General features: G+C 42.7%; 2 protein-coding genes across 8 annotated transcripts in view; both read left to right on the forward strand.

Annotated features, from left to right (window-relative positions):
* Positions 1-11,968, forward strand: part of LOC139375456 (phosphofurin acidic cluster sorting protein 2) — a 141,373-nt gene extending 129,405 nt beyond the window's left edge. For 4 of the 6 annotated variants that reach the window (XM_071117255.1, XM_071117256.1, XM_071117257.1 and 1 more), the window contains exons 20-25: positions 1,793-1,835; positions 4,111-4,153; positions 4,304-4,439; positions 4,628-4,848; positions 7,680-7,793; positions 11,260-11,476. In XM_071117255.1, the coding sequence (XP_070973356.1) occupies positions 1,793-1,835; positions 4,111-4,153; positions 4,304-4,439; positions 4,628-4,848; positions 7,680-7,793; positions 11,260-11,378 (676 nt within the window). In that variant the 3' untranslated portion in view covers positions 11,379-11,476. Of the gene's footprint in view, positions 1-1,792; positions 1,836-4,110; positions 4,154-4,303; positions 4,440-4,627; positions 4,849-7,679; positions 7,794-11,259 lie in introns of all 6 variants that reach the window. The other 2 variants (XM_071117260.1, XM_071117261.1) reach the window with 1 other exon arrangement.
* A 2,871-nt stretch (positions 11,969-14,839) lies between these two features.
* LOC139375457 (ddb1 and cul4 associated factor 5) overlaps positions 14,840-24,911 on the forward strand; it is a 31,889-nt gene continuing 21,817 nt past the window's right edge. The window contains exons 1-4 of one of the 2 annotated variants that reach the window (XM_071117262.1): positions 14,840-15,323; positions 16,942-17,088; positions 21,032-21,068; positions 23,851-23,990. In XM_071117262.1, the coding sequence (XP_070973363.1) occupies positions 15,074-15,323; positions 16,942-17,088; positions 21,032-21,068; positions 23,851-23,990 (574 nt within the window). In that variant the 5' untranslated portion in view covers positions 14,840-15,073. The remainder of the gene's footprint in view (positions 15,324-16,941; positions 17,089-21,031; positions 21,069-23,850; positions 23,991-24,911) is intronic. The other variant, XM_071117263.1, reaches the window with a different exon arrangement.

Here is a 24,911-nt window from a genome sequence, read left to right on the forward strand (position 1 = left end):
GAGAATTGACTGGGAATTGACTGGGAATTGAATGAGAATTGACTGGGAATTGACTGGGAATTGAATGGGATTTGACTGGGAATTGAATGGGATTTGACTGGGAATTGAATGGGATTTGACTGGGAATTGAATGGGATTTGACTGGGAATTGACTAGGAATTGACTGGGAATTGAATGGGAATTGACCCCGACCCTACTAGCTGGTGCTGTGACCTGCTGGACTGTGACTTTCCTTTTCCTGAAACCTTCCTGTGTCCTTTTGGTGTGGTGGTGTCTGATTGGCTTCAGCAGGAATGATGGGATGGCTTGGTGCAGGCCAAGTGATTGGCTATGCAGCATGCATGTCTTGCTCCCTGCTTCTCTGCCACCAATCAGGTGTTGGGTTGTTGGGTACTAGAGGGCAACCGGGGCATATGATTGGATCAAATTTTAAGTAGTGGGTTCCAAAGCAGAACCTGACAAACTGGTAGGTAGCTAGTTTCTACTTTTTCTATTACAAAGTCAATATGATCATCAATGGTAACGGGTCAGACTGTTTGTTTCTCCAGGATTTGTTTTGGACCTTAAAAAGGATTTGATGAAACTCGAGGCTCAGAGACACTTGAAGCAACAACCGTCTGTCTACACATGTACATCAGTTACACACCAAACAATGATAATGATTTAATCCAATTAAAGCCATGCCGTTCAAACACTACAAAACCAAAAACCTGTTTGTGTATAAGTATAAATCAAACAAAATGATTGGTCTTTTTTTATCCGTCGTTTTAAAATGGTTCCTGCTTCAGGAGACTGTTGATCTAATAGCTGTAGTACTAGTTAGCGATGACTAATTATCATGTGACTTGCTCTGTCCAATAGCATGGCATTACTGTAGTAAGGTTGGTCAGAGTGGTATTAACCAATATAATCTCTTCTCCCTGGGGTTCCCAAGGAACCTCTACAGGTATATACAGTTCTGTTTTATTAGTATAGACCATACTATAGGTTAAATAGAAGAGTTAAAAAATATAATTTCTTAAATCTGTCTCAAAGGACCATGAAAATATGATAAAAGTTATATTTTGTTGCCATTAACCACCAAGTTTTATATTTTTATAAATTCTGAAATGACTTTAGCAAGTTGACCCTCGATACTGTGTATATAATATATTTCTTAAGGAACTAAGAGAATCGCGTGGTTAACCCGGGGTTGTTTTTAGATCGTCTACTCACCCAGCATTTCTTTACACACGTTGTCCCCTCTCTCTTCTTTCAAATGATGACCCCCCCCCCCCCCCAGACTCTCAAACAAGTTTGGGGTCAATTCCATTTCAATTCAATCAATCCATGAGTAAAATTGGAATTTGTAACCTCTGCTAACTTCCTGACTTGACTGAATTGAAATGCAATTGACCCCAACCATGCTCTGAAACTACATTTCCTTCAAACCGCACAAAGATTTTCATTGGTTTAGAAACACTCGGGGGCTGTCTTGTGTTCAAGCTGATCTATCTTTCTCCTGGGATCTGTAGAAACAAGCAACAAACATTAATAAACAAGATGATTTATAAATAATAACAATAATAATAATAATAATAAAAAGATGCTTTACCAACCCTGGGGGCAACTGACTGCCTGGTTAGAAACCAACTATTCTATTCGAACGGAGCACATGACAGTTCTAACCATCATAGGCCTCTAGTCTCAATACTGGACAAACCCTTCCATCCTGAATCTATTCTATTCTGCACATGCTCACTCTATTTCCTCTTTCCCTATGTTTGGCTTCTGCCCTGGTCTCTCTCTACAGCCCCGATGAGGACTCGTGTCAGAAGTTCATTCCCTTTATCGGAGTAAGTATCTTTCTCTTAGTGTAGACGGATCTGTTTATCGGAGTAGGTATCTCTCTCTTAGTGTAGACGGATCTGTTTATCGGAGTAGGTATCTCTCTCTTAGTGTAGACGGATCTGTTTATCGGAGTAGGTATCTCTCTCTCAGTGTAGACGGATCTGTTTATCGGAGTAGGTATCTCTCTCTCAGTGTAGACGGATCTGTTTATCGGAGTAGGTATCTCTCAGTGTAGACGGATCTGTTTATCGGAGTAGGTATCTCTCTCTTAGTGTAGACGGATCTGTTTATCGGAGTAGGTATCTCTCTCTCAGTGTAGACGGATCTGTTTATCGGAGTAGGTATCTCTCTCTCAGTGTAGACGGATCTGTTTATCGGAGTAGGTATCTCTCAGTGTAGACGGATCTGTTTATCGGAGTAGGTATCTCTCTCTCAGTGTAGACGGATCTGTTTATCGGAGTAGGTATCTCTCTCTTAGTGTAGACGGATCTGTTTATCGGAGTAGGTATCTCTCTCTTAGTGTAGACGGATCTGTTTATCGGAGTAGGTATCTCTCTCAGTGTAGACGGATCTGTTTATCGGAGTAGGTATCTCTCTCAGTGTAGACGGATCTGTTTATCGGAGTAGGTATCTCTCTCTTAGTGTAGACGGATCTGTTTATCGGAGTAGGTATCTCTCAGTGTAGACGGATCTGTTTATCGGAGTAGGTATCTCTCAGTGTAGACGGATCTGTTTATCGGAGTAGGTATCTCTCAGTGTAGACGGATCTGTTTATCGGAGTAGGTATCTCTCTCTCAGTGTAGACGGATCTGTTTATCGGAGTAGGTATCTCTCAGTGTAGACGGATCTGTTTATCGGAGTAGGTATCTCTCAGTGTAGACGGATCTGTTTATCGGAGTAGGTATCTCTCTCAGTGTAGACGGATCTGTTTATCGGAGTAGGTATCTCTCTCAGTGTAGACGGATCTGTTTATCGGAGTAGGTATCTCTCTCAGTGTAGACGGATCTGTTTATCGGAGTAGGTATCTCTCTCAGTGTAGACGGATCTGTTTATCGGAGTAGGTATCTCTCAGTGTAGACGGATCTGTTTATCGGAGTAGGTATCTCTCTCAGTGTAGACGGATCTGTTTATCGGAGTAGGTATCTCTCAATGTAGACGGATCTGTTTATCGGAGTAGGTATCTCTCTCAGTGTAGACGGATCTGTTTATCGGAGTAGGTATCTCTCTCTCAGTGTAGACGGATCTGTTTATCGGAGTAGGTATCTCTCAGTGTAGACGGATCTGTTTATCGGAGTAGGTATCTCTCTCTCAGTGTAGACGGATCTGTTTATCGGAGTAGGTATCTCTCAGTGTAGACGGATCTGTTTATCGGAGTAGGTATCTCTCAGTGTAGACGGATCTGTTTATCGGAGTAGGTATCTCTCAGTGTAGACGGATCTGTTTATCGGAGTAGGTATCTCTCTCAGTGTAGACGGATCTGTTTATCGGAGTAGGTATCTCTCTCAGTGTAGACGGATCTGTTTATCGGAGTAGGTATCTCTCTCAGTGTAGACGGATCTGTTTATCGGAGTAGGTATCTCTCTCAGTGTAGACGGATCTGTTTATCGGAGTAGGTATCTCTCAGTGTAGACGGATCTGTTTATCGGAGTAGGTATCTCTCAGTGTAGACGGATCTGTTTATCGGAGTAGGTATCTCTCAGTGTAGACGGATCTGTTTATCGGAGTAGGTATCTCTCAGTGTAGACGGATCTGTTTATCGGAGTAGGTATCTCTCAGTGTAGACGGATCTGTTTATCGGAGTAGGTATCTCTCTCAGTGTAGACGGATCTGTTTATCGGAGTAGGTATCTCTCTCAGTGTAGACGGATCTGTTTATCGGAGTAGGTATCTCTCTCAGTGTAGACGGATCTGTTTATCGGAGTAGGTATCTCTCTCAGTGTAGACGGATCTGTTTATCGGAGTAGGTATCTCTCAGTGTAGACGGATCTGTTTATCGGAGTAGGTATCTCTCTCAGTGTAGACGGATCTGTTTATCGGAGTAGGTATCTCTCAATGTAGACGGATCTGTTTATCGGAGTAGGTATCTCTCTCAGTGTAGACGGATCTGTTTATCGGAGTAGGTATCTCTCTCTCAGTGTAGACGGATCTGTTTATCGGAGTAGGTATCTCTCAGTGTAGACGGATCTGTTTATCGGAGTAGGTATCTCTCTCTTAACGTAGACAGATACATTTTCTTTATCCTGGAATTTGACCTAAAATAACTTGAAAGCTCTTTCCCCAGATGGTGAAAGTTGGCATCGTGGAGCCGTCATCTGCAACATCAGGTGAGACATTAGTCGTGGACAATGTACATGCATGTTATTTCATGTTCTACCGTGTGATCAGTGAGAATGAGTTTCTATGTGATTCTGTAGTTGTACACGTCATCTGTGCTATACAGAGTGTTGTAATATTATCCCACTTTATATTATCAGGTGACTCTGACGATGCATCCCCCATGGGGATGGTTTTCCACTCCTCCACCCCTCCTCAGGTGTCCCCTGCCCTGAAGGAAGCCTCACCCACCCCTCCCTCCTCCCCCTCCGTCAACACAAGCTTCTGTTCCTACGGGTACGTGTTCATCCAGAGAATTAAATAGAAAATTTAAAAATATATAAAAAATAGATTAATTACTAAATTGGCAAATTATGGTTTCATATATTGTACATTTAACATGATCTTATTGTCTGTTTCTACCGATCAATTTGTTCCTTATTCTCTTCCTCCATCTGTGGTGTGATGTCTGCTGGGTGTTGTAGTTCTCCCCAGGGGGAGCTGATGGGACTACAGGTGGACTACTGGGTGGCTCCCTCCCCTGCTGACAGGAAAAGAGACGTGGAGAAAAGGGACTCGTCCTCCTCTAAGAACACTCTGAAGTGTACGTTCCGCTCGCTGCAGGTCAGCAGGCTCCCCCAGGCCGGGGCTCAGCCACAGCCCGCCATGTCCATGACCGTCGTCATGAAGGAGAAGAACAAGAAAGGTAAGGGCTTGTACTGATCGTACCAGTGGAGGCTCCTCGGAGGAGGAAGTGGAGGACCGTCCTCCTCAGTGAATTTTAAAAAAAAATAGAGAAATACTAAAAAAAGTTATCCTTTATAGATAGAACAATACTAAATATATTCACGTCATTAAAAAATTGATTAAAACACACTGTTTTGCAATGAAGGTCTAGAGTAGCCTCAACAGTCTGGTGAGTAGTTGACTCAAAAAGAGAAAGACGAGTTGCACAGTAAAAAAAATAATTTAAAAAAGGTACATTTTTTTAATTGAAGAGGCAAAACAGAGCTCGCTATATTTCGTTGTATTTTTTTTTCCACTTACCTAGTCAAACACCCGGTTCAAACAGACAGAGATGCTATGTTAGCTAGCTGGCTATGGCTATCCGACAGACAGAGATGTTATGTTAGCTAGCTGGCTATGGCTATCCGACAGACAGAGATGCATATGTTAGCTAGCTGGCTATGGCTATCCGACAGACAGAGATGCTATGTTAGCTAGCTGGCTATGGCTATCCGACAGACAGAGATGCATATGTTAGCTAGCTGGCTATGGCTATCCGACAGACAGAGATGCTATGTTAGCTAGCTGGCTATGGCTATCCGACAGACAGAGATGCTATGTTAGCTAGCTGGCTATGGCTATCCGACAGACAGAGATGCTATGTTAGCTAGCTGGCTATGGCTATCCGATAGACAGAGATGCTATGTTAGCTAGCTGGCTATGGCTATCCGACAGACAGAGATGCTATGTTAGCTAGCTGGCTATGGCTATCCAACACTGTAAGCTTTTGGTTTTATTCATTTATTGCCGTTAGGCCCACCGGTGCTTGCTGTTGATTGTTGTGGGTTTATTAACTGGTTAGTTCGTGTAGATAGCTATGTTGACTATGACGCGCTAGTTGCTATGGTGACAACGATGTAGGCTGTGTGTAGCGGTTAGCGGTTATGGTATGAAGGTTTGGCGTGGAAATGTGTTTTTTTTTTTTTTGCGGCCTGGCCACAGAAAGCTGTTGTGTTGTACACTGAAGGTGAGAGGAGATGTGGCTGCTATTGAAAGTGAACTGTGGGATTGCCTTGATCAGGCGTGTAGTCATCGCACCGATTCTGTTTAAAAAGCAAAACGGGGATAAACTGAATTTGTCCAATAGAAACTCTTGTTTGCAACTGATTGCGTCCTTTATATCAGGCAAGATTCTCGACCTGTACACCTACGTTGTAAACTTTCATTCATAGGCTTAGGGTTGTCGCAACCTCATGATAGGTATAGGGGAAATTCAACTATCATGTAGTAGACTAAACCTATGGATGTTACCATGAGCTGGGTGAATGGAATATGAATGACGTTGTAATAGAAGGCCATGCTTATAAAATAATATATTTAAAAAAAACGAATTGGCCTCCCTCATCTTCCACGTCACCAACCGCCACTGGAACGTATTGTAGGTAACACTACCTTTGAAAGAGTTAGTTAAAATGTCTACTTTTAGTTTCCTTTAAATATAATTCCTACCTTTTTAAAGCAGTATGTGGACAAGGAACGTGTTTCCATAACAAACACTGCAACAACAACAAACACGACAACAACAACAATAAACACTGCAACAACAATAAACACTGCAACAACAACAATAAACACTGCAACAACAACAATAAACACTGCAACAACAACAATAAACACTGCAACAACAACAATATACACTGCAACAACAACAAACACGACAACAACAACAATAAACACTGCAACAACAACAATAAACACTGCAACAACAACAATAAACACTGCAACAACAACAATAAACACTGCAACAACAACATTAAACACTGCAACAACAACAATAAACACTGCAACAACAAACACTGCAACAACAACAATAAACACTGCAACAACAAGATTAAACACTGCAACAACAACAATAAACACTGCAACAACAACAATAAACACTGCAACAACAACAACAAAAAACGGCAACAACAACAACAACAACAAACACTGCAACAACAATAAACACGACAACAACAACAATAAACACTGCAACAACAACAATAAACACTGCAACAACAACAATAAACACTGAAACTACAACAATAAACACTGCAACTACAACAATAAACACTGCAACAACAACAATAAACACTGCAACAACAACAATAAACACTGCAACAACAACAACAAACACTGCAACAACAACAATAAACACTGCAACAACAACAATAAACACTGCAACAACAACAATAAACACTGCAACAACAAACACTGCAACAACAAACACTGCAACAACAACAATAAACACTACAACAACAAACACTGCAACAACAACAATAAACACTGCAACAACAACAACAAACATGGCAACAACAACAACAAACACGGCAACAACAACAACAACAACAAACACTGCAACAACAATAAACACGACAACAACAACAATAAACACTGCAACAACAACAATAAACACTGCAACAACAACAATAAACACTGCAACAACAACAATAAACACTGCAACAACAACAATAAACACTGCAACAACAACAATAAACACAGCAACAACAACAATAAACACTGCAACAACAAACACTGCAACAACAAACACTGCAACAACAACAATAAACACTGCAACAACAACAATAAACAGTGCAACAACAACAATAAACACTGCGACAACAACAATAAACACGGCAACAACAACTTGAGTTTTCGCTCAAAACAAAATAAAGACCGATAGTTGATCGTCATGATTAGCGTTCGCATTTGAAGTTCGGAATCTGCCGTTATTAACTTTTACGTCTGACTCTTTCCGTTCCCTCTTTCCAGTCATGTTCCTGCCAAAGAAGACTAAAGACAAGGATGTGGAGTCTAAGAGCCAGGTGATCGATGGCATCAGTCGACTAATCTGCACTGCCAAGCACCAGCAGACCATGCTGAGGGGTAAGACTCCCTCCTAAGACTCCTTCCTAGCTCCTAAGACTCCTTCCTAAGACTCCTTCCTACATCCTAAGACTCCATCCTAAGACTCCTTCCTAAGACTCCTTCCTAAGACTCCCTCCTAAGACTCCCTCCTAAGACTCCTTCCTACCTCTCCCTCCTAAGACTCCTTCCTACATCCTAAGACTCCATCCTAAGACTCCTTCCTAAGACTCCTTCCTAAGACTCCTTCCTAAGACTCCATCCTAAGACTCCTTCCTACATCCTAAGACTCCTTCTTAAGACTCCTTCTTAAGACTCCCTCCTAAGACTCCCTCCTAAGACTCCTTCCTAAGACTCCTTCCTACATCCTAAGACTCCATCCTAAGACTCCATCCTAAGACTCCTTCCTAAGACTCCTTCCTACATCCTAAGACTCCATCCTAAGACTCCTTCCTAAGACTCCTTCCTAAGACTCCTTCCTAAGACTCCCTCCTAAGACTCCTTCCTACATCCTAAGACTCCCTCCTAAGACTCCTTCCTAAGACTCCTTCCTACATCCTAAGACTCCTTCCTAAGACTCCTTCCTAAGACTCCCTCCTAAGACTCCTTCCTAAGACTCCTTCCTACATCCTAAGACTCCTTCCTAAGACTCCTTCCTAAGACTCCTTCCTAAGACTCCATCCTAAGACTCCTTCCTAAGACTCCTTCCTAAGACTCCTTCCTAAGACTCCTTCCTAAGACTCCTTCCTAAGACTCCCTCCTAAGACTCCCTCCTAAGACTCCTTCCTACCTCTCCCTCCTAAGACTCCTTCCTACATCCTAAGACTCCATCCTAAGACTCCTTCCTAAGACTCCTTCCTAAGACTCCATCCTAAGACTCCTTCCTAAGACTCCTTCCTACATCCTAAGACTCCCTCCTAAGACTCCTTCCTAAGACTCCTTCCTACATCCTAAGACTCCATCCTAAGACTCCTTCCTAAGACTCCTTCCTACATCCTAAGACTCCATCCTAAGACTCCATCCTAAGACTCCTTCCTAAGACTCCCTCCTAAGACTCCTTCCTAAGACTCCTTCCTACATCCTAAGACTCCCTCCTAAGACTCCTTCCTAAGACTCCTTCCTACATCCTAAGACTCCTTCCTAAGACTCCTTCCTAAGACTCCTTCCTAAGACTCCTTCCTAAGACTCCTTCCTACATCCTAAGACTCCTTCCTAAGACTCCTTCCTAAGACTCCTTCCTACATCCTAAGACTCCTTCCTAAGACTCCTTCCTAAGACTCCATCCTAAGACTCCATCCTAAGACTCCTTCCTAAGACTCCCTCCTAAGACTCCCTCCTAAGACTCCTTCCTACCTCTCCCTCCTAAGACTCCTTCCTAAGACTCCCTCCTAAGACTCCCTCCTAAGACTCCCTCCTAAGACTCCCTCCTAAGACTCCTTCCTACCTCTCCATCCTAAGACTCCTTCCTAAGACTCCTTCCTACATCCTAAGACTCCATCCTAAGACTCCTTCCGAAGACTCCTTCCTAAGACTCCCTCCTAAGACTCCCTCCTAAGACTCCCTCCTAAGACTCCTTCCTACCTCTCCCTCCTAAGACTCCTTCCTAAGACTACATCCTAAGACTCCTTCCTAAGACTCCTTCCTACATCCTAAGACTCCCTCCTAAGACTCCCTCCTAAGACTCCTTCCTAAGACTCCTTCCTACATCCTAAGACTCCATCCTAAGACTCCCCCCTACATCCTAAGACTCCTTCCTACATCCTAAGACTCCATCCTAAGACTCCTTCCTAAGACTCCTTCCTAAGACTCCTTCCTACATCCTAAGACTCCATCCTAAGACTCCTTCCTAAGACTCCCTCCTAAAACTCCTTCCTAAGACTCCTTCCTACATCCTAAGACTCCTTCCTAAGACTCCTTCCTAAGACTCCTTCCTAAGACTCCCTCCTAAGACTCCCTCCTAAGACTCCTTCCTACCTCTCCCTCCTAAGACTCCTTCCTAAGACTCCCTCCTAAGACTCCCTCCTAAGACTCCCCCCTAAGACTCCATCCTAAGACTCCATCCTAAGACTCCTTCCTAAGACTCCTTCCTACATCCTAAGACTCCATCCTAAGACTCCTTCCTAAGACTCCCTCCTAAGACTCCCTCCTAAGACTCCCTCCTAAGACTCCTTCATACCGCTCCCTCCTAAGACTCCCTCCTAAGACTACATCCTAAGACTCCTTCCTAAGACTCCTTCCTACATCCTAAGACTCCATCCTAAGACTCCTTCCTAAGACTCCTTCCTACATCCTAAGACTCCCTCCTAAGACTCCTTCCTAAGACTCCTTCCTACATCCTAAGACTCCATCCTAAGACTCCCTCCTACATCCTAAGACTCCTTCCTAAGACTCCTTCCTACATCCTAAGACTCCATCCTAAGACTCCTTCCTACATCCTAAGACTCCATCCTAAGACTCCCTCCTAAGACTCCTTCCTAAGACTCCTTCCTACATCCCAAGACTCCTTCCTAAGACTCCTTCCTACATCCTAAGACTCCATCCTAAGACTCCTTCCTACATCCTAAGACTCCCTCCTAAGACTCCTTCCTAAGACTCCTTCCTACATCCTAAGACTCCTTCCTAAGACTCCCTCCTAAGACTCCCTCCTAAGACTCCCTCCTAAGACTCCATCCTAAGACTCCTTCCTAAGACTCCCTCCTAAGACTCCCTCCTAAGACTCCTTCCTAAGACTCCCTCCTAAGACTCCCTCCTAAGACTCCCTCCTAAGACTCCCTCCTAAGACTCCTTCCTAAGACTCCTTCCTACATCCTAAGACTCCATCCTAAGACTCCCTCCTACATCCTAAGACTCCTTCCTAAGACTCCTTCCTACATCCTAAGACTCCCTCCTAAGACACCCTCCTAAGACTCCTTCCTACATCCTAAGACTCCCTCCTAAGACTCCCTCCTAAGACTCCTTCCTAAGACTCCCTCCTAAAACTCCCTCCTAAGACTCCCTCCTAAGACTCCCTCCTAAGACTCCTTCCTACCTCTCCCTCCTAAGACTCCTTCCTACCTCTCCCTCCTAAGACTCCTTCCTACCTCTCCCTCCTAAGACTCCTTCCTACCTCTCCCTCCTAAGACTCCTTCCTAAGACTCCTTCCTACCGCCTAAGACTCCCTCCTACTAAGACTCCTTCCTAAGACTCCTTCCTACCTCCTAAAGTTGCAAAATTCTGGTCACTTTCCCAGGTTTTCCAGAAATCCTGGTTGGATGTCAGGAGTGAACAAGCAGGAAATTTGGGGAAAGTTACTGTAATTTTGCTGCCCTCCTACCTCCATGTTGTGTCCTCTTTTCACCCATTATAGAGTAAGGGTCTGCAACTGGCGGCCCACGGGCCACATTTGGCCCCTTGTATTAGTGAGCCTGGTATTACATGAATTATGAAGAACTACTAATTCAACAAGTAAAGTTTTTATTTTATTTTCTTATTCTCTCTTTTCTTCCAGTGCTGATTGACGGCGTGGAGTGGAATGATGTCAAGTTTTTCCAGTTGGCGGCACAGTGGTCGTCACACGTCAAACATTTCCCCATCGGGATCTTTGGACACACTAAAGGGCCTTACTAACAGGCCCCGCAGGCAGCAACTAGAACTAGTATCCATAGAGACCGTTGCCACAGTAGCGACCGTTGCCACAGTAGCGACCGTTGCCACAGTAGCGACCGTTGCCACAGTAGCGACCGTTGCCACAGTAGCGACCGTTGCCACAGTAGCGACCGTTACCATAGACACTCATCTGGAACTGAGGACGACGCCCCCGCTCTCATGTGCCAATAGCCTTTAACCTCCCAGCTCCGGGCTTTGCACTGCCCCGCCCCCCCAGTCTGCACTGCCCCGCCCCCCCAGTCTGCACTGCCCCGCCCCCCCCAGTCTGCACTGCCCCCCCACCCGCATATCATAGCCTGGTCCCAGGTCTGTTTGTGTTGTCTTGTCAACGATTTGCTTGACAATGACCTTAGGAGTTGGCAAGACAGCACAAACGGATGTGGGACCCAATGTCTTAATTTAAGCTCCAGCTTTCCCTTGTGTTTTATGTTAATACGTTTCTGTGTGTTTGTTTTCTTCTATATGTATATTATAAACCTTCCCGAGGCAAGGCTGTCAAGGGGACATTTTGTTTTCTCACCAAGCTTTACATTTAAAAAAAAAAAAAAAAACCTGCTGATGTTTTTTTTTTAAACCGAGCAGAAACTTAATGAAATAATAATTTGATAAATTAACTCATTAACTCCTAAAAAACGAGTGCTCAACTTTTCGGCCCCCTCCCTCTCTTTTTTTTTAATGTGGCGAAGATGGATCGTTTCAAACACTTTGCCAGGCACAAATTAGCTAGATAACTCTTTGTTAAGGTGACTTCGTAACCAAAGGCCCTGAAATGGCTGGTGGAGAAGGGAGGATGGAGGGTGGTAGAGGATGACAACACAGAAGAGATTACTTATCTTGTAAGGCTGGAAGAAGGATGGATCTGGATCCTCAAATGAAATGACTTTAAGCCTAGACAGCCCTAGTCCTGGGGTGTATTCACAAGGAACTAAATAGAAACAAATGGAACGGAGAGGGACCTACCTTAATTTGTCCAACAGGAACTTTTGTTTTCATAACAAAACATTCTCCATTGTGAAACTTTTTTGCTACAGTGTGCACTAATGAATACTCCCCTAATGACAGTGGCTCCTGTTATAGCCCTCTGCACTCATCAGATGTAGCCGGCTACTGAGACCCTCTGCACTCATCGGATGTAGTCGGCTACTGAGACCCTCTGCACTCATCAGATGTAGTCGGCTACTGAGACCCTCTGCCCTCATCAGATGTAGCCGGCTACTGAGACCCTCTGCACTCATTGGATGTAGTCGGCTACTGAGACCCTCTGCACTCATCAGATGTAGCCGGTTACTGAGACCCTCCGCACTCATCGGATGTAGCCGGCTACTGAGACCCTCTGCACTCATCGGATGTAGCCGGCTACTGAGACCCTCTGCACTCATCAGATGTAGTCGGCTACTGAGACCCTCTGCACTCATCGGATGTAGTCGGCTACTGAGACCCTCTGCACTCATCGGATGTAGCCGGCCACAGAGACTCTCTGCACTCATCGGATGAAGACTGAAATGTGCAATAGAATTAGCCTGAAATCCAGACCTGTTTTGTGTTAATATCCCACACCTTGTACTCCATGTCATATGTTTGGCAATCACAAGGAGTGGCAAGGAGTGGAATGATGGTACAAACAGACAGGTACCAGGCTACGATATACTATATACGTCCTGTACATCCAATCAATTAAATGTAAATGCAACTCATCATTGAGATGGCACTGACCCGGCAATGACAAATGGTTGATGCATATCTTGCACTCTATCCTGTCCTCTCTCTCTGTATCCTGTCCCCTGTCCCCTTTCTCTCTCTATCCTGTCCCCTCTCTCTCTATCCTGTCCCCTCTCTCTCTATCCTGTCCCCTCTCTCTCTATCCTGTCCTCTCTCTTTCTCTTTCCCTCTCCCCTCTCTCGCTCTTTCGCTCTCCCCCTCTCTCTCTTCCCTCTCCCTATCTCTCTCTCCCCCCCTCTCTTTCCCCCCCTCTCTCCCTTTTGCTCTCTCCCTCTTCCTCCCTCTCTCTCTCTCCCTCTTCCCCCCCTCTCTCTCTTACCCTCTTCCCCTCCCTCTCTCTTTCCCTCTTCCCCTCCCTCTCTTTCCCTCTTCCTCCCTCCCCTTCTCCCCCTCTCTCCCCCCTCTCTCCTTCGCTCTCATTCCATCCATCCTTCTACCCTATCCTGTTTCTCACAACAACCAAGACCACACTCCTTTCAACACTCCACACACCTTCTGTCAGAATACTAGACCTACATTTAAACTTCAACTCACTCGGAGTCATATATCTAGAGAGATGGGACATTGAGGTTTCTGCATTTTACATAACATGGCCGCCATAGAATGTTGTAGCATCATCTCCCGATTCTAACATGACACGGAGAATTTTTAAACAATGATATGTCACTGAATGTCTAGAATTTAGAACAATAATTCAACCTTCTAAAAGTTGTCCCAACTCCACATATATATATATATATATATATATGTGTATATATATGTATATATGTATATGTATATATATATATATATATATATATATACATGTATATATATGGCTCTGCTCATTTGTTAAGAACCCCAACGCTCGGTCTGAACATTTAAATAGGCATCGCTTGCAGTGCGGTTTTGGAAGTATAAGGGCCTTATCTTACATGTCAGTGAGAAATAATGATAAAAAACATTTAAAAACAAAGGTTAAATTGATACACATCTTTAAAGGGTTAGTGTGCCCACACGGCCATATCTAACCTGCTAGAAATGTGTTGTCACTGAAAAATGCTGTTGCTGCAACTTGTGTTAAAATCGGTTGAAACAGTGTACAGCAAGTAGAGGGATTTATGTTTCTAGAACCGTATCGCAATTGAGAATCGATTCACATTTAGATGGGGGTATTTATTTGCCTGTTTTTGGCTGCCAGAGAAAGTCTACCTTTCCCAAAAACATAGATTAAATTTGCTTTGTGAAGCCTGGAATGATTTTCATGTTGAACTGGCAACTTGTAGTAGTTCTTTCCTCTGCAAGGATATACGTGTTTTAAGTTCTGTACTATAAATATATCCTGTTTATCTTGGAAAAGTGGATTGTATTGAATGTAGGGTTCCCTTAATTAAAATATGTAGCCTATTGTTAAAAAGACTACCACTGTAATCCCAATGTTGGGGATAATAAAACTAGACTCTTAAATGTCTGCTTTTGATTGACTTAATGTGATATTAATATTTTGTTATTATTTGTGTTGTTTTTATCTAGGTGCAAATTTCAAGTGACAGCTAACCTAAATGTATTATGGGGAGGACAACTTTGCCTAAATTAACAAGCTAGGGGGGGGTTGTTGTGGTTGCTAACTGGGGGGGTTTAATTTGCGGGTCAGCTGGTGGGGGGGGGGGGGGGGTTGATTTGCGGGTCAGCTGGGGGGGGGGCGGGGTTATGATGTTTGTGTCAGGCAGATCGAGAAGCTTGCAGCAGAGCAGGAAGCGACTGCTACAGAGCGCGCGGGGGGGGGAACCTGCAATCAACGACGACATCAACAGCACTGCGGCTCGGGAATATCTTTCTTCACCATCATGTAGCTTCGAGACAGAACGATTGCAGATATACACTTCTATAATAGCTGGATATAATAGTGTGGCTGTGCATTGTGCAAAATTTTAAAATCAAATAAAAATCCAAATTGGATGAGGAATCGCAAGCTGGCTAGGCTAACTGCTCCAGGAAAAATGAAGGAGGTGAAGGGTTGCGGTATGCGGTCCTCCGTGGGCTTTCTGTCCCAGAGAAGGCTCTTCGGTAACCCGCTGATGAAGGAAGAATTTCAGAGACTCCGGTTGGCAGGATGCACAAGCCTTTACAAGAAAGACATGCTGGGACATTTCGGGTGTGTAAACGCCATAGAGTTTTCCAACAATGGAGGAGAATACCTTGTGTCCGGTAAGTTAGTAGCTGTAGATCATCCTCTAGTTAGCATAGTTGTTAGCCTAGCAGCTACTGTGTTGTTGACAGATTATAGCTAACTAGCTAAACTTGCACGTCAGTTTACAAGCTTAGTTGGCTGGTCGAGTCATCATATGCACATTTTGACTCTCTAATCATCCATTTCCCCCCAAAATATAATTTGTCAATTACGAGCAAGGAAAATAATGAGATGTGCAGGTCATGTTTAAATAGGTAAAATAATTTTGGCTATCTAGGTTAGCATGCTATCCAGCTGACAGAACTAGCTAGCTACACAGTTCTGCATTCCTGCCCCTTCCTTTTGATATAGACTGACATTAGGTACCGTCAGCTAACTAGTTATCGTTTTAATAACATTATACAGTTAGCTAACTATGCAACTTTTAACCAGTCTTTTTCACTACTCCAGTTTTGGCGTAGAATAGGGAGAGTTTGGATTTAGAAGTGTAATGACTCTGGTGTGTTTCACTGGTGGTGGGCCTTGCAAGCTGAGTAAGCCCTTCAGAGCAGTGGAGAACAACTTGGCCTGCGTTTACAATGTCTTGTCTGTCCACCCATCTCTTTCGATCTCTGTTCTCTTTTGTGCTCTCTCTCTGACTCTCTCCTTCCCTCTCTTTCTTGCTCTCTCCCGTGCCTTACCCTCTCTCCCCATCTCCCTCCCTCCTTCCCCATCTCCCTCCCTCCTTCCCCATCTCCCTCCCTCCTTCCCCATCTCCCTCCCTCCTTCCCTCTCTCTCCCCATCTCCCTCCTTACCTCTCTCCCCATCTCCCTCCCTCCTTACCTCTCTCCCCATCTCCCTCCCTCCTTCCCTCTCTCTCCCCATCTCCCTCCTTCCCTCTCTCTCCCCATCTCCCTCCTTCCCTCTCTCTCCCCATCTCCCTCCTTCCCTCTCTCTCCCCATCTCCCTCCTTCCCTCTCTCTCCCCATCTCCCTCCTTACCTCTCTCCCCATCTCCCTCCGTACCTCTCTCCCCATCTCCCTCCTTACCTCTCTCCCCAAATCCCTCCTTACCTCTCTCCCCATCTCCCTCCTTACCTCTCTCCCCATCTCCCTCCTTACCTCTCTCCCCATCTCCCTCCTTACCTCTCTCCCCATCTCCCTCCTTACCTCTCTCCCCATCTCCCTCCTTACCTCTCTCCCCATCTCCCTCCTTACCTCTCTCCCCATCTCCCTCCTTACCTCTCTCCCCATCTCCCTCCTTACCTCTCTCCCCATCTCCCTCCTTACCTCTCTCCCCATCTCCCTCCTTACCTCTCTCTCCCCATCTCCCTCCTTACCTCTCTCTCCCCATCTCCCTCCTTACCTCTCTCTCCCCATCTCCCTCCTTACCTCTCTCTCCCCATCTCCCTCCTTACCTCTCTCCCCCTCCCCATCTCCCTCCTTACCTCTCTCCCCCCCCCCATCTCCCTCCTTACCTCTCTCTCCCCCCCCCATCTCCCTCCTTCCCTCTCTCTCCCCCCCCATCTCCCTCCTTCCCTCTCTCCTCCCCATCTCCCTCCTTCCCATCGCCCTCCTTCCCTCTCTCTCCCCCCATCTCCCTCCTTCCCTCTCTCCCCCCATCTCCCTCCTTCCCTCTCTCCTTCCCTGCCACAGGAGGGGATGACCGCAGGGTGTTACTATGGAACATGGAGAGAGCTCTTCATGCCCGCTCAGCCAAGCCTCTCAAACTGAAGGGAGAACACCTCTCCAACATCTTCTGTCTGGCATTTGACAGCACCAACAAAAGGGTGTTTTCTGGGGGTCAGTGGACAAACCATCACCTATTAATGTCATTCAATCAGTTTCATTAGTTAGCATAGGGTAGGAATTCAGACACCAGGGTTTTAGTTAGCATAGGTTAGGAATTCAGACACCAGGGTTTTTCCTGGATCTAAATGGGGCTTAGGTGATGGGCGTGGTGGGGGCGTGGCCAATGGTGCATCGCTGACTGTAAATTTTAGAGGCCCCTTCTGTTGGCTGCAGAGGTAGCATATCTAGGTCGAAACCACATTTCCTTCCCTGCTACACTTTCCCATGACTTATGCTGTCTGAGTGACTCAAACATAACACGATCATGTCGACAATTACCCCCCCACTTAACATTTTTTTTTAATCTGCACCCCGAAAAACACACAGGCCACCCACCCAAGACTTTTCCATGCAGGGAAAAACCCTGGACTTGAGTGATTTAGATCAAGGTTTGAGAGACGATCTGTGGGTGGTGGCTACTAGCCGGGTTCCAGATCTGTTTGTGCTATCTTGACAACTTCTTGTCACACATGCGAAGGCAGCGTTTTTAAGGCACCTTGGGATTGGGACGCGCCACTGTTATGACGTCCTTCCTCCGAAAAGGCAGCATTCTTGCCGATTGGAACACAGCCGTTGTCATGGCAAACACTGACCTACACATTGACCTGTTTGCCATAGCAATGACGTGTGTGTTTGGCACAAACAGATCTGGGCCTTAGGCTAGGTGACTACTACTAGCTATCCTGGGTTAGTGGTTCCCCATGTCTGTCGAGGGCTTGAGTTACCTGACCTCGGCTGTTTATAGAAAGCTATGTTCGGAGACCCCCCCCCCCCCCCCATTTGAATTGACAGCTAACACCACATACGTAACCAATTCAAAAAGCTGTGCCTGATCGTTTGTCTTAACCCCGTAAAGTTGATATATTTGTTGTGTTATGAGTAATATCACATACGGCAATGAAAAAAACATGCCGTTGTTGACGTAAAGTATGTCGTATGTGTAGTTCCTGGAAAACATTGCTTAAAAATGGTCTTGTCTTTGAGTTATGAATGTGTCGTGCTGTCCTTCCTGATCTAGCTACCCTACTACATGAATGTGTCGTGCTGTCCTTCCTGATCTAGCTACCCTACTACATGAATGTGTCGTGCTGTCCTTCCTGATCTAGCTACCCTACTACATGAATGTGTCGTGCTGTCCTTCCTGATCTAGCTACCCTACTACATGAATGTGTCGTGCTGTCCTTCCTGATCTAGCTACCCTACTACATGAATGTGTCGTGCTGTCCTTCCTGATCTAGCTACCCTACTACATGAATGTGTCGTGCTGTCCTTCCTGATCTAGCTCCCCTACTACATGAATGTGTCGTGCTGTCCTTCCTGATCTAGCTACCCTACTACATGAATGTGTCGTGCTGTCCTTCCTGATCTAGCTACCCTACTACATGAATGTGTCGTGCTGTCCTTCCTGATCTAGCTACCCTACTACATGAATGTGTCGTGCTGTCCTTCCTGATCTAGCTACCCTACTACATGAATGTGTCGTGCTGTCCTTCCTGATCTAGCTACCCTACTACATGAATGTGTCGTGCTGTCCTTCCTGATCTAGCTACCCTACTACATGAATGTGTCGTGCTGTCCTTCCTGATCTAGCTCCCCTACTACATGAATGTGTCGTGCTGTCCTTCCTGATCTAGCTACCCTACTACATGAATGTGTCGTGCTGTCCTCCCTGATCTAGCTACCCTACTACATGAATGTGTCGTGCTGTCCTTCCTGATCTAGCTACCCTACTACATGAATGTGTCGTGCTGTCCTTCCTGATCTAGCTCCCCTACTACATGAATGTGTCGTGCTGTCCTTCCTGATCTAGCTACCCTACTACATGAATGTGTCGTGCTGTCCTTCCTGATCTAGCTACCCTACTACATGAATGTGTCGTGTTGTCCTTCCTGATCTAGCTACCCTACTACATGAATGCGTCGTGCTGTCCTTCCTGATCTAGCTACCCTACTACATGAATGCGTCCTGCTGTCCTTCCTGATCTAGCTACCCTACTACATGAATGTGTCGTGTTGTCCTTCCTGATCTAGCTACCCTACTACATGAATGTGTCGTGCTGTCCTTCCTGATCTAGCTACCCTACTACATGAATGTGTCGTGCTGTCCTTCCTGATCTAGCTACCCTACTACATGAATGTGTCGTGCTGTCCTTCCTGATCTAGCTACCCTACTACATGAATGTGTCGTGCTGTCCTTCCTGATCTAGCTACCCTACTACATGAATGTGTCGTGCTGTCCTTCCTGATCTAGCTATCCTACTACATGAATGTGTCGTGCTGTCTTTCCTGATCTAGCTACCCTACTACATGAATGTGTCGTGCTGTCCTTCCTGATCTAGCTACCCTACTACATGAATGTGTCGTGCTGTCCTTCCTGATCTAGCTACCCTACTACATGAATGTGTCGTGCTGTCCTTCCTGATCTAGCTACCCTACTATATGAATGCGTCCTGCTGTCCTTCCTGATCTAGCTACCCTACTACATGAATGCGTCCTGCTGTCCTCCCTGATCTAGCTACCCTACTACATGAATGCGTCCTGCTGTCCTTCCTGATCTAGCTACCCTACTACATGAATGTGTCGTGCTGTCCTTCCTGATCTAGCTACCCTACTACATGAATGCGTCCTGCTGTCCTCCCTGATCTAGCTACCCTACTACATGAATGCGTCCTGCTGTCCTCCCTGATCTAGCTACCCTACTACATGAATGCGTCCTGCTGTCCTCCCTGATCTAGCTACCCTACTACATGAATGCGTCCTGCTGTCCTCCCTGATCTAGCTACCCTACTACATGAATGTGTCGTGCTGTCCTCCCTGATCTAGCTACCCTACTACATGAATGTGTCGTGCTGTCCTCCCTGATCTAGCTACCCTACTACATGAATGCGTCCTGCTGTCCTCCCTGATCTAGCTACCCTACTACATGAATGTGTCGTGCTGTCCTCCCTGATCTAGCTACCCTACTACATGAATGTGTCGTGCTGTCCTCCCTGATCTAGCTACCCTACTACATGAATGTGTCGTGCTGTCCTCCCTGATCTAGCTACCCTACTACATGAATGCGTCCTGCTGTCCTCCCTGATCTAGCTACCCTACTACATGAATGCGTCCTGCTGTCCTCCCTGATCTAGCTACCCTACTACATGAATGTGTTGTGCTGTCCTCCCTGATCTAGCTACCCTACTACATGAATGCGTCGTGCTGTCCTCCCTGATCTAGCTACCCTACTACATGAATGCGTCCTGCTGTCCTCCCTGATCTAGCTACCCTACTACATGAATGTGTCGTGCTGTCCTCCCTGATCTAGCTACCCTACTACATGAATGTGTCGTGCTGTCCTCCCTGATCTAGCTACCCTACTACATGAATGTGTCGTGCTGTCCTCCCTGATCTAGCTACCCTACTACATGAATGTGTCGTGCTGTCCTTCCTGATCTAGCTACCCTATTACATGAATGCGTCCTGCTGTCCTCCCTGATCTAGCTACCCTACTACATGAATGCGTCGTGCTGTCCTCCCTGATCTAGCTACCCTACTACATGAATGTGTCGTGCTGTCCTTCCTGATCTAGCTACCCTACTACATGAATGCGTCCTGCTGTCCTCCCTGATCTAGCTACCCTACTACATGAATGCGTCCTGCTGTCCTCCCTGATCTAGCTACCCTACTACATGAATGTGTCGTGCTGTCCTTCCTGATCTAGCTACCCTACTACATGAATGTGTCGTGCTGTCCTTCCTGATCTAGCTACCCTACTACATGAATGCGTCCTGCTGTCCTCCCTGATCTAGCTACCCTACTACCTTTTTGAAATGTAGTGTTCCTATCGGGATTCGTTTTGGCACGTGCTTACCCCCCTTTTTATTCATATGTTTTATTTGTCTCTTGTCTCAAAGGCAACGATGAACAGGTCATCCTTCATGATGTAGAACGGTGAGTATGTTTATTTAATTATTCCTCGTCAGCTGCATTGTGTATTTATTTATTTATTTATTTACTTATTTATTTATTTACTTATTTATTTACTTATTTATTTACTTATTTATTTATTTACTTATTTATTTATTTACTTACTTATTTATTTACTTACTTATTTATTTACTTATTTATTTACTTATTTATTTATTTACTTACTTATTTATTTACTTATTTACTTATTTATTTACTTATTTATTTACTTATTTATTTACTTATTTATGTACTTATTTATTTATTTACTTATTTATTTACTTGTTTATTTACTTACTTATTTATTTACTTATTTACTTACTTATTTATTTATTTATTTACTTATTTACTTATTTATTTACTTATTTATTTACTTACTTATTTATTTACTTATTTACTTACTTATTTATTTACTTATTTATTTACTTATTTACTTATTTATTTACTTATTTATTTACTTATTTATTTACTTACTTACTTATTTACTTATTTATTTACTTACTTATTTATTTACTTATTTATTTACTTATTTATTTATTTACTTATTTATTTACTTATTTATTTACTTATTTACTTACTTATTTATTTATTTATTTACTTATTTACTTATTTATTTACTTATTTATTTACTTACTTATTTATTTACTTATTTACTTACTTATTTATTTACTTACTTATTTATTTACTTATTTATTTACTTATTTATTTACTTATTTATTTATTTACTTACTTACTTACTTATTTACTTACTTATTTATTTATTTACTTATTTATTTACTTATTTATTTATTTACTTACTTATTTATTTACTTATTTACTTACTTATTTATTTACTTATTTATTTACTTATTTACTTATTTATTTACTTATTTATTTACTTATTTATTTACTTACTTACTTATTTACTTATTTATTTACTTACTTATTTATTTACTTATTTATTTACTTATTTATTTATTTACTTATTTATTTACTTATTTATTTACTTATTTACTTACTTATTTATTTATTTATTTACTTATTTACTTATTTATTTACTTATTTATTTACTTACTTATTTATTTACTTATTTACTTACTTATTTATTTACTTACTTATTTATTTACTTATTTATTTACTTACTTATTTATTTACTTATTTATTTACTTATTTATTTACTTATTTATTTACTTATTTATTTATTTACTTACTTACTTACTTATTTACTTATTTATTTATTTACTTATTTATTTACTTATTTATTTATTTATTTACTTATTTATTTACTTACTTATTTATTTACTTACTTATTTATTTACTTATTTATTTACTTACTTATTTATTTACTTATTTATTTACTTATTTATTTACTTACTTATTTATTTACTTATTTATTTACTTATTTATTTACTTTATTTATTTACTTATTTATTTACTTTATTTATTTATTTACTTATTTATTTACTTATTTATTTATTTACTTACTTATTTACTTATTTATTTACTTACTTATTTATTTACTTATTTATTTACTTATTTATTTACTTTATTTATTTATTTACTTATTTATTTACTTACTTATTTATTTACTTACTTATTTACTTACTTATTTACTTATTTATTTACTTATTTATCTATTTATTTATTTATTTATTTACTTATTTATTTATTTATTTACTTACTTATTTACTTACTTACTTATTTATTTACTTATTTATTTACTTACTTATTTATTTACTTTATTTATTTATTTACTTATTTATTTGCTTATTTATTTACTTATTTATTTACTTTATTTATTTATTTACTTATTTATTTACTTACTTATTTATTTACTTATTTATTTACTTACTTATTTATTTACTTTATTTATTTATTTACTTATTTACTTATTTATTTACTTATTTATCTATTTACTTATTTATTTATTTACTTCGGCCCATCACTTCTTTAGGAGTATAGGCCATTTTGACCACTCCTCTCCATCGCGTTCTGTTCTGGGCAGTCTTCTCCAGCTCCTTCTATATGGGGAGGCAAGGTAGCCTAGTGGTTAGAGCGTTGGATTAGTAACCGAAAGGTTGCAAGGTCGAATCCCCGAGCCGACAAGGTTAAAAATCTATCGTTCTGCCCCCTGAACAAGGCAGTTAACCCACTGGTTCCTAGGTCGTCATTGTAAATAAGAATTTGTTCTCAACTGACTTGCCTAGTTAAATAAATGAAAAAATATGGCATCTCCTTGTATCTGCTCCCGCAAATGTTTCCTCTTGTCTGAAATACTCCTCAGGTTTTTTGCTCAATTCTATTTTAATTTCAGTCAATTTAAGGAAGTACATTGAACTTTTCTCTTCAATGCTTTTCAATTAGAATAATGTTGAATTTGGTTTTACTTTGTGAATTGAAATGGAATTGACCCCAACCCAGCTCGTCATGCATTCAGCTGCAGGTTAATGTAATGGGGCTTAGGTGGTGGGGGCGAGGTGGGGGGCGTGGTGGGGGGTGTGGCCAATGGTGCATCGTTAATGTACAATGACGTTACAACTTCTCTCTGTCGGCGAGACGGTAATGCAGACATCTGTTCCCATAGCAACGATAGCTTACTACTTAGAATTTCAATACATTTCTTCATTCTAAGTGGAATGTTAGTAGGAATACATGGACATTGGAACGCAATTATTTTTTTTAAATAGCATATAAAGATGTCTTGTTGCAGAGGTGAGACGTCTTGTTGTTGTGTTTTATAAAAACCAAAACAACATTTCAATACATCTATATTCTGTTTCCCCTCCAGAGGCGAGACTCTGAACGTGTTCCTTCACGACGATGCGGTGTACGGTCTGTCAGTCAGCCCCGTTAACGACAACGTGTTCGCCAGCTCCTCGGACGACGGACGGGTCCTCATCTGGGACACACGGGAGCGTCCACACGGAGGTACTTAACGTGCATGCGTACATACATGTACAGGGCATTCAGGAAAGTATTCAGGCCCCTTGACTTTTTCCACATTTTGTTACGTTACAGCCTTATTCTAAAATGGATTAAATACAAAAATATCCTCCTCAATCTACACACAATACCCCATAATGACATCACAATACCCCATAATGACATCACAATACCCCACAATACCCCATAATGACATCACAATACCCCATAATGACATCACAATACCCCATAATGACATCACAATACCCCATAATGACAAAGTGAAAACAGATTTAATAGAAATGTGAGACTCTAAATGGAGCTCAGGTTCATCCTGTTTCCATTGATCATCCCTGAGATGTTTCTACAACTTGACTGGAGTCCACCTGTGGTAAATTAATTTGATTGGGCATGATTTGTAAAGGCACACACCTGTCTATATAAGGTCTTGCAGTTCACAGTGCATGTCAGAGTAAAAATCAAGCCATGCGGTCGAAGGAATTGTCTATAGAGCTCCGAGACAGGATTGTGTTGAGGCACAGATCTGGGGAGGGGTACCAAAACATTATTGCAGCATTGAAGGTCCCCAAGAACACTGTGGCCTCCATCATTCTTAAATGGAAGAAGTTTGGAACCACCAAGACTCTTCCTAGAGCTGGCTGCCCTGCCAAACTGAGCAATCAGGGGAGAAGGGCCATGGTCAGGGAGATGACCGATGGTCACTCTGACAGAGCTCCAGAGTTCCTCTGCGGAGATGGGAGAACCTTCCAGAAGGACAACCATCTCTGCAGCACTCCATCAATCAGGCCTTTATGGTTGAGGGACCAGACAGAAGTCACTCCTCAGTAAAAGGCACATGACAGCCCAGTTGGAGTTTGCCAAAGGCACCTAAAGACTCTGACCTTGAGAAACAAGATTTTCTGGTTT

The sequence above is a fragment of the Oncorhynchus clarkii genome, chromosome 19, assembly GCF_045791955.1.
Source record: "Oncorhynchus clarkii lewisi isolate Uvic-CL-2024 chromosome 19, UVic_Ocla_1.0, whole genome shotgun sequence".
Lineage (NCBI taxonomy): Eukaryota > Metazoa > Chordata > Actinopteri > Salmoniformes > Salmonidae > Oncorhynchus > Oncorhynchus clarkii.